This window comes from Gymnoscopelus microlampas (assembly GCF_963454915.1).
Source record: "Gymnoscopelus microlampas genome assembly, chromosome: 24".
In the NCBI taxonomy this organism is placed as follows: Eukaryota; Metazoa; Chordata; class Actinopteri; order Myctophiformes; family Myctophidae; genus Gymnoscopelus; species Gymnoscopelus microlampas.
In genome coordinates this window covers 31,802,680-31,812,362 of record NC_139961.1, presented here as the reverse complement: position 1 = coordinate 31,812,362, position 9,683 = coordinate 31,802,680, and the positions used below count along the sequence as shown (strand labels likewise).

General features: G+C 42.5%; 1 protein-coding gene across 3 annotated transcripts in view; it reads right to left on the bottom strand.

Moving 5' to 3' along the window:
* LOC311040771 (guanine nucleotide exchange factor DBS-like) overlaps positions 1–9,683 on the bottom strand; it is an 87,049-nt gene that overhangs the window by 18,219 nt on the left and 59,147 nt on the right. For all 3 annotated transcript variants that reach the window (XM_084051123.1, XM_084051125.1, XM_084051124.1), the window contains exons 5-10: positions 7,442–7,555; positions 6,238–6,354; positions 5,314–5,463; positions 3,721–3,845; positions 1,778–1,892; positions 1,522–1,641 (exon numbers count right to left, since the gene is read on the bottom strand). In XM_084051123.1, coding sequence (XP_083907249.1) covers positions 1,522–1,641; positions 1,778–1,892; positions 3,721–3,845; positions 5,314–5,463; positions 6,238–6,354; positions 7,442–7,555 — 741 coding nt within the window. The remainder of the gene's footprint in view (positions 1–1,521; positions 1,642–1,777; positions 1,893–3,720; positions 3,846–5,313; positions 5,464–6,237; positions 6,355–7,441; positions 7,556–9,683) is intronic.

Below are 9,683 nucleotides of genomic sequence, written 5' to 3'. Positions count from 1 at the left end.
GTGGTTAAGGCTTCTAAAAATAAAACTCAAATAAAGTGTTGATCATGAAATAAAAAGGAAAGTGGTTAGGCTTTGTCAGTGGTGCTCTAGTGATGATCTACAGTAATGAAACGGCCGATTAGGACTTTGAGAAAAAGGTTTTGATTTGATTGTGGAATGAAGCTCATTCCTTCACACAATGCCATCTACGTTTTTGGCTGTAAAATAGTACATTCATGTGATACGGCATCCTCCGTGTTCACTTGACCTCGCCCCATGTGATTTTTCTTTTCTCTGTTCCCAAAAATGTGAATGCAAAAGGAAATGAACGGGAAACGACATTCCAATTGTCTGCAATAATACTGTGAAAGCAGAGCCCATCAGCTCACAGCTGAAGATTTAACAGCAGTGCTTGTAAAAGGGTCAGGATCGTTGGGACAATAGCATATCCTCCGGGGGAGTTTATTCTCCTAATGATGTCGTATGCAAACTGTTCTTTCAAAGAAAGGTTTAGTCTTTGTCTGTTTGATCAGCCCTCACTTCGACAAAGACGCAGCAGGGATTAAACCTGCGACCTTTCTGTTACACCACATTCCTGCTAACCACTAGACCCTGCTCAGGAATGTCCCCTCTCTCTCTCTCTCTCACTCCCTCTTTTCAACCCTAACGGTTGACAAGTAGTCCTGCCTGAAACTCCTAAGCCTAATATCTCCCCTGGTCAAGGGATGATTCCCTCTTGCATGAGCGGTAGATGTTTGGTTTCCTATGCCGGAGACCGGGGTTCGAATCCTGGGTGTTACAGTTGCGATTACAGTACCTCTCTCCATCCGAGCGGACATAAAACGTATCTTTGAATGAATCTTATTTGAGTAACCAATCATCCTCCCCTCCTCTATCCATCCTCTCCTCTCCAGAGTGTTCATTAGCTAATACCACTGGATGGAATGGGAAATATGGGGAAGAACACATGCCTGCAGATTCAGTCTCGCCCGACACACATACACCCTCCTTCCCTAAACTCAGTTCCACGCGACACGCACGCACACACAGTGCACTTTCATCCCAGTAAGTGGGGGATGGGACATAACATTGATTATGTCATTAACATTTATGCCTTGAAGGATACGTCAAAGACATGCCAAGAGAGAGAGAGCGAGAGAGAGAGAAATGGAGAGAGAGCACTGCAATAACATGTGTGCATTTGTGTGTGGTGTGCGCTTTTGCAAGACAAACCGTTCACGTGATCTTCACGTGAATTGCATGGACTACAAAGACTGCAAAGTCAGTAGTGTCAGTGAGATGGATGATCTGTTTAATAGCTTTGTGTGTGTGTTTGAGCCATTGTGTGTCCTTCCGTTTATGGACTATGTGCATACTGCGTATGACGTATGCAAAATGAATGCTACGCTATATCTTTTTTCAGTATAATATACAGTAAGAGACAGGATAGGGGGTCATGTGTGTGTAGTATGTACATTTGTGCAGGTGTCCACGTGTAACAACCACATAACACGTGAGTGTGCTTGAGTGTGTGTAGCTTACGTAGGCCTTCTCCTCGTGGCTGCTGAGCTCTCGAAGGACATGCTCCGCATGGGCAGGGCTTATGCTGACCTCAGAGAACCCCGACAACCTCTCCGATGCCACGTCTAGCTGGGCACGAACCTATGAGCATATGCAAACACACACACACACACTCAATGCAAAGGTAAAGAGACAACACAAAACACACAACACATTTTTCATGCGTTATCGCTGTTCTTTCGCTGCTCCCCAGGAGAACTCCCACAATTCCCCTCACCTCTCTGAAGTCCCGTTCAAAATGGCGGAGCTGTAGACACTGTTCCAGCTTCGTGCGATGGCGCTCCCAGAAATCATCAAACGCTGTCTCTGTCTCATCCAGCTGGCCTAGAAGTCTGAGGAGAGGAGAGGAGATTGAGGACCCAGTTTTAATTTACTAGATTATAGGGTGCTTGTGTGGCACAAGGGTAAAGTACCCTGCCCATCACCATGGAGTCTAGGGTTTTGAATCCACCATGGTGCATCCGGCTTGGCCGAGTGTTTATACAAACTCAATTGCCCGTGTGGGAGGGAAGCAGCGTACGGAGGACTATGTCTGTCTCAATGCTAGTGACTCCTACGGGCTGGGGCGCCGCCTGTCAAAGGGGGTGTTGAATGAATAGGAGTAGGACAGGGGCTCTACTTCCTCCCGGTGGGGGCTCCTCAATGGCAGGTGAACCAGTAGTGTACAATAGCAGTGTCAAACCAGAAATGTGTGGGCAGGGTTAATTGGCATAACGACTAAATTGACTAATTATGTGGCGTTAACCGGAAATCCCACGATTCGCTGTTCCCACTGAAGCACGTTGTGCTACGTCAAAAACACAACTGAGATTCCTTAGATTTTTGTGACATTTGTTATCAGTGTGTGTGTGTGTGTGTGTGTGTGTGTGTGTGTGTGTGTGTGTGTGTGTGTGTGTGTGTTATTATTTAGTTTGTTTGTGTAGGAGAATAGCATTGTCAGTTCTCAGTAGTCTCATCAAAGAAAAAATCCAATGCAACACGATATGATGCTGATTTTGTGTGCCAGTGATGCCGGGAGGCGGCCACATACTGTATGTAATGGAAGATTTAATCATTAGGTAATTTCTAAGTCTGAGAAGTGTAGTTGATTTGTAGGCGGCCCTTTATTTTCTTACAATTTGGATACATTTAACCGTCAATTGATGCTTCAAAACTATTCGTATATTACGTGATTAAAAAAAGAAAAAGTATTTTTGAAGATTTTGAATGGGATTTTGAATGGGAAAAACACTTCCATGACCCACATGGCGTGGTTTGACGTCAGTATGTCTATCCATTTGCAGATCCATCTATCCACTCTCTCTCTCTCTAATGTCTATCCATACCTCTTTTTTTTAACAATGATATTGTATTGACCGATAAATATCAATGTACATGGCATGCACTACAAAGAGGTGTCAATATTTGTATAGTTTTTTTCTCACATGACGAACCATGCATACTACTCACAGTCACACATCAATACGCATAGGTTACACACATATGACAGATAACAAAGAACAAAAAAAGAAAAAAGGAAAAAAAGGAAAACAATAGCAACCTAATATCGTACATTAAGAAAAAAGAAAGAAAAGAAAATAGCAAAAAAGAGAAATCTAAAACAGAAGTTTTGTGGAGTTCAGTTACCCTATACCGTATGGCCTGGCCTCCGACTGTTTGACATAAATATAGAGCGCCCCCATCTTGTTGGACAACCAGCCCCAATACCTCCATAAAAGGGAAAGTATATATGAGAGGAAATTTATATGAGAGGAAATTTGTGAATGAAGATGGGAACTTGTGATAGGTTGTTCTAGTGGACCAGGGTCAGATTGAGTCTGATTTGTTAAAGTGAGTAATGAGTGGCTGCCAGTAAAGTAAAAAATTGTTAGTTGAGCCCCTGATTGTACATTTTTTTTTTTTTCCAGTTTCAAAAAGAGCATGACATCTTGTAGCCATGATGAGGTTGGTGATGGTTTGCTACCTTTCCAATGGAACAGAATTTGGCGACAGGCAATGAGAGAGCAGAATGAGATCACACTAGCTTGCTTAGAGGTTATGGGTAAGTCGGCGTCAGGGCTTCCAAAGATGGCTATATCTGGGCAGATGGGGTTACATTGATATGTAATACCTCAAGAGATTGTAGTCGAAAAAGTGTTCCCAAATATGTGAGATCCATACCTCTGTACAGTCGCGAGGTTCTCCAGTTCATCGTGAGTCATGTTATATTCAGGGTCGGTCTGTAGAGGTTCATTGATGCACTCCAGCAGACGACCTCCCTGAGACAGCGCCACCTTCAAGTCCTCCTGGGAATTACACACAAGTTTCGTTCATGAAGCGAACAACTTGTTTAACAGGGAGGGCATGTTTAGCCCATTGGTTATGATCGAAGGGCACAGTCTCATTATGATTTAGGGGGGACATAGAAACAGAGTTTTAAAAATTGCTCACAGCTAAAAATAAGTAAATAAATGCAAATCTGCATTGTATTTTGCTGCAAACAGACAGGGTCATTGTCATTTGGAGATCTGTTTCAGAAACGAATTGGAGCAACGTGCTCTTTGACGTCAACACGTACCCTATAATCACAGTCTATAGATCCTATACTGTAGACGAGACGACCCTTATGCATCCTTAAGCACCATGGACAGCAACGCTGTCGCAAAACCCATGCCATCCCTGTAAAAGTCATAACCTAACCCCCAACCCTCCCTTTTTCCCCCAAACCTTTTACTGTACATATTTTTGTTTTTCTTATTTTTCAATTTGTAAACTGTCTATATGACGTTCTGCATAGTAGTGTATATCTGTCTGTCATTTAATGTCACTATGAATTGAGTACATAAGGACCCCATTTGAAACAAGCCATTAGACTTTCATAGGCTTTTTATTCCTATTTTGTTGACCTTGTATTTAAACTGTACTTTCATGTGCTTTTTTTCTGAAAACTTCTAAATAAAGTATTCAATCAATCAATCAATCCAAGTCTTACTTTTTTTCTATGGATATTTTTTTGTTTTTGTCGCATTCCTAAGCCAATAATTTGATGACCAGCAGACCGGTAGGCAGTGGTTCCGGTAGGAGACACAAAGGAGACTCTTTGTGTCTCCTACCGGAACCGCTGCCGGTCATCAAATTATTGGCTTAGGAATGCGACAAAAACTAAAAAATATCCATGCATTCAAGTCTCCATGGGGTGACTAATCGATAAAAAAAAAAGTCATTTTGGGGGTGAACTATCCCTTTAAGCCCTAATGAATTACTAGGTTATACTTTTTTTTTACTAAGAGACATAGGCAGTAATTACTCAGGCAAGTGTATTAACATTTAAATGACTTTGGAGAAAATGATCAATGGTGTGCGGTCTTATGTGTAATATGTGGCCAAACTGTGAATAGGCAATGATATGTCTTGATGCCGGTATAGTAAGATCTGACAGCAGCACTTGTTTTATTAATTTGAGCTGTAAAAGGTGATGAAGCTTGACTAATATGTATGAGAAAGGAACAGAGGGAAAAGGGACACACAGAGTTACCTTTGTATTACTATACTTGTGAGGACATCAGCATTTTAGGATGCCAATTTTATTAATGCCGTTTAAAAAATATTTACAAAACTAAATTTGTTTTTCTTTTTGTACCTTTTTTTTCTACCATAAAACAACCAGTTCTCTTGTGAGGACCAGTGTCCTCACAATGTCCATTTCTCAATTTCTAATATACTTGGGGAGGCATATGGTCCTCGCAGGTACAGCATAGTAAAACACATACACACCTTCATGTGGTTCTTCTTCAATGTGTGTGTGTGCAGTAGGCTGGTGGTGGCCTGGCAGTCGTTGGGGAGCTCTGTCTCAGCCAGCTCTGTGCCGAAGGCCTGCAGTGTCTGGGCTGTGGTCTTAACCATGAGGGCAAATGCCTCGATCGCCTGTAACACACAGCCTCAAATGAACAAAGTAGAATGCATAAATATGAACACACATGAATTAGGTAGGGGAAGCAAGTGCGCATGCTTGCTTGCTTCCTCTCACACACACACACAACCACACACACACACACACACACACACACACACACACACACACACACACACACACAATTTGGGTGCATGATTGATTGATTAATTGATTCTTTTATTTTCGTGTCCTGCACACAAAGTACCCAGCCCTCATGGATTTATAAGACCCAATTCTACAATTACAGCATGTTTGTATTGACAAAATACAATACATAATATTGCAAGCATGTTAGTGCATCATGTATACTTGACTGTAGATCTGCAGTGAAAATAGCAGATCTACAAGCTGTGCATGACACCCACACACAACTAAGTATAACTCAGGCTTTCGTAATCCTAGATATGTGCACAGTGTTATGATGTGATCGGGGCCCGGTTTCACTTTGTTTTGTACATGGTTCAAGCCATGAACTGTCCAGTAAGAAGCAGAACCACCTGGCAAAGTTGATCGTATTCCCATGGGCGCTTAGTTAGTTGACCATATTCACATGGTCTACAATAAATATCTTTGCCGAAAATGTCTGATCTACAAGCTCCCAATGTGTCGCAACGTCATGCATTGCACTGTGAGCTTGTAGATCGGCTATTTTCTGCAAATGTTCCCCCAGAATAGGGATGCTAGGGTTCAAGTGGTTAACATCAGAGGAAATGTGTTTAAGTGTGTGTGCGTGCTTGCTCTCTTACAGTTCGATGGGAGATCCAGGTGTCATGGCAGTATTCCTGTATTCCTCCAAGCTCTGTGGTCAGCTGTGTGGGGTCGATGTAAGCATGGAGCTCAGTTACCGAACTCAGCATCACCACCTGCCACACACACACACACACACACACACACACACACACACACACACACACACACACACACACACACACACACACACACACACACACACACACACACACACACACACACACACACACACACACACACACACACACACACACACACACAGTTTTAGATTATGATTGTCAGACAGTCACCAGTTATAGTCTAAAAGTACTAAACATACCATTTGTCATTCTCAAATGAATAAAACATAATATATAAATACAGTATGAACACACATACATTAGGTAGAGGAAGAAAATACACACACACACACACACACACACACACACACACACACACACACACACACACACACACACACACACACACACACACACACGCACACACACACACGCACACACACACGCCTCTATTTTGAGGGTAGTAAGCTGGTACACTAGGCCTATATATATATTAATGAAATCTTCCATTAGCGCTGAGAAGTATTCTGAGCCAAAACTCTCGCTGTGGCATTCCTGATGTGACTGTCTCAGCAATATTCCACTGACAATGTGCAAGTGTGACAGCCATATTCAACCAGTAAACAAATATTCTGTCGCAAATAATAAATATTTATAACATGCAACAAAATCAAGTTTTCTTGTGGAGGGCTGCCCCGCTTCATTAGGCCCCCTTTTTCAGTCTGTTAGCGTCAGCTGTACCGACTCCCTTGTTGTGTGTCAAATTTGCAAACTCATCAATTATGCTGCTGATAGACATTAACCACTTTCAACCTGGCATCCCTATTTTGGACATGCAATATAAGCAAAATGCTGGCATACCGCAGTGGAGCCAGTGCAGCTGGCATCAACGCACTAGTAAAAAAGTAATACTTGTTTACCGGTTAAATATGGCTGTCATTAATCAAATTTGACACATTACCCGGAATACTGCTGACAAAGCCTCATTCGGCTAAGAATACGGAACTCAAAAACGCTGCGAGAGGTAGCTACTGTATATAGGCTGTAGGCAGAGTGTTATTTTGACAGTGCTAGTACAAAATAGGGCTTAAGTGGTTCATGTTTACCGCCGTCAAAATAAAGGTGAAAAGGCTACAGTCACCTTCATCTTGAAATCATCCTTGTTGAACTTGAAGAGAAAGTCTGACAGTGTCCTCTGGAACAAGGTGGAGGGGCGCAACACCAGAACCAAGTGTAAGTTCCCTGGAAACGAGCCCTGAGAAAGGCAGAGGGAGAAGGGAAAGAAACCGTTATGAGCAGCGTGGACGCATCCCCCTGAACATCAGCTACAACTAAAATACTTAGAAGGAACTGAAACAACCACTGTAATCAAACATTGCATATAATATATGTGAGGAATATGACTTAATTCAATATTTCTGCCACGTGTGGAAGCACATAAGGCTAGTTAGACATCTTCCGCTGGAGCATAGTGGAGAAACCTTATATTACGGTGGCTCTCGCCTTTAACCAGGATGACTTTAGCATGTAGGGTTCTTGCTCAAGGACACTGACAGAATACACAGACAGTGTGTGTTTGTGTGTGTTGGGGCGGGGGGGGGGGGGGGGGATTATGCACTATAAGCTGCACTGCCACCCATTTCAACACTGAAAAGATTCAGGCTTATGCTTGATTTATACGTGTGTGCGATCTACAAGCACACATCGTATCATGATGCGACGCGATCGGCTATTTCCAAAGCGCGACAACGCTGTGCAACTAAGTATAATCAGGCTTTGGGTAAGCATGTAGATGGAGACTTCTTAGAATGCTAAAGAAAGTAGAGAGAAAGAGAGCAAGATAATAAGAGAGGCCATTCATCCATGAGATTCAATTGGTTCTGGCTGTTTAGAGGATGCTGGGTGAATTGCTCCACCCTGTTAGCGAGCATCAATCGATAAAACAGTGACAGTCACACACAGATGATTGTCTGCGCGCGCGAACACACACACACACACACACACACACACACACACACAAAGAGCTCGAGGCCATCTTGTCAGTGTGACAAGACCATGAAATTCTAATGCTGTCATACATAAAGACTGGGAAAAACCGAGCAGAGATTTTTTTTTAAATCCAACATAAAATTAAAACACATACAGCAAGGGACATGACAAGTCCAAATGAAGCCATTCAAATAAATAAGTGATATGTTATTGGCCATTTGATTCATTCAAATAATTTGATAACCAATGCATTAGACCGATTTCACGCACTACATGCACTGATATGATTCAACAAACAGGTGTATTGTCTAGACTTGAATGTCCCACACACTTATGTTTTTCATAAATAAATCTGTCCAGAGTCCCACCCCCACACACATCATAATTACTATATTTTGGGTTAGACCAAATATCTCTCCTGTCCAGTTTATACCTCATTCTGTTTTTCATCAATACGGTAATTTGGGTGAATAATATACTGTATTTTTCCGTGGTCAGATGGGTGGGTTGTGAACGCTTTTCTTTTTGTGTGTCTTTTTCTGCATTTATTGATAGGAACAGTAGACTGACAGGAAATGGGGAGAGAGATGAAGGGGTGACACGCAGCAAAGGTAGTCGGGATCGGGAGTCGGAGTATAAAACAGGGCATTAATCTATGAAGAAAAAAACAAAACATAAAAAGATTAAATATGGAGATGCAGTGACCAAATACGGCAGTCCTGACCTGCAATGTGCTTACAGTATCTTCAGCGATCTGTAGATGTATGCCATGTATTCCAATTACCTGCTACTGCTGCTATGGATAGCTAAGCTAATATTATACTACAATCTCACTGAACATCCCATAATAAGCGATATGCTCATGAGGAACACGGTGGTAGATGTGACTAAAACAGCCACATAATTCTGTCTATAGACCTCGAGACATACTGTACACGGTCATCATTCAATCACTCGCTTATTGACTTCCACATAGAGGTGTGCGTACGTACGCACGCGAACACAGACAGACACACACACACACACACACACACACGCGTGCACAGCCAGAAGCTATAGCACTTAGCCATAGACCACCATAAATGCCTGCCTGGGGTTGCCATGGAGACCATGCGCCTTGGGGGGCGAGAGAGAACGAGAGCAAAAAAACACACACACAAAATGCAAGCCCTCTGTCTGTCCAGGTGTTAGGTCACAGCATTGAGACATGGCTTGTTGTGCACATGAACAGCATGCATTGTGGGTTGCAGACGCTTTTCACACAGGGACCTACATTTTCTATTGACCATGAAGTCAGGAGCCAGAATATTACACCAACATTAAACTTGCTCTTTGAGTCCTGACCCACTCATTAAGAGACACTGCAATAGTGCATAAATTCACCGGTCTTTCTT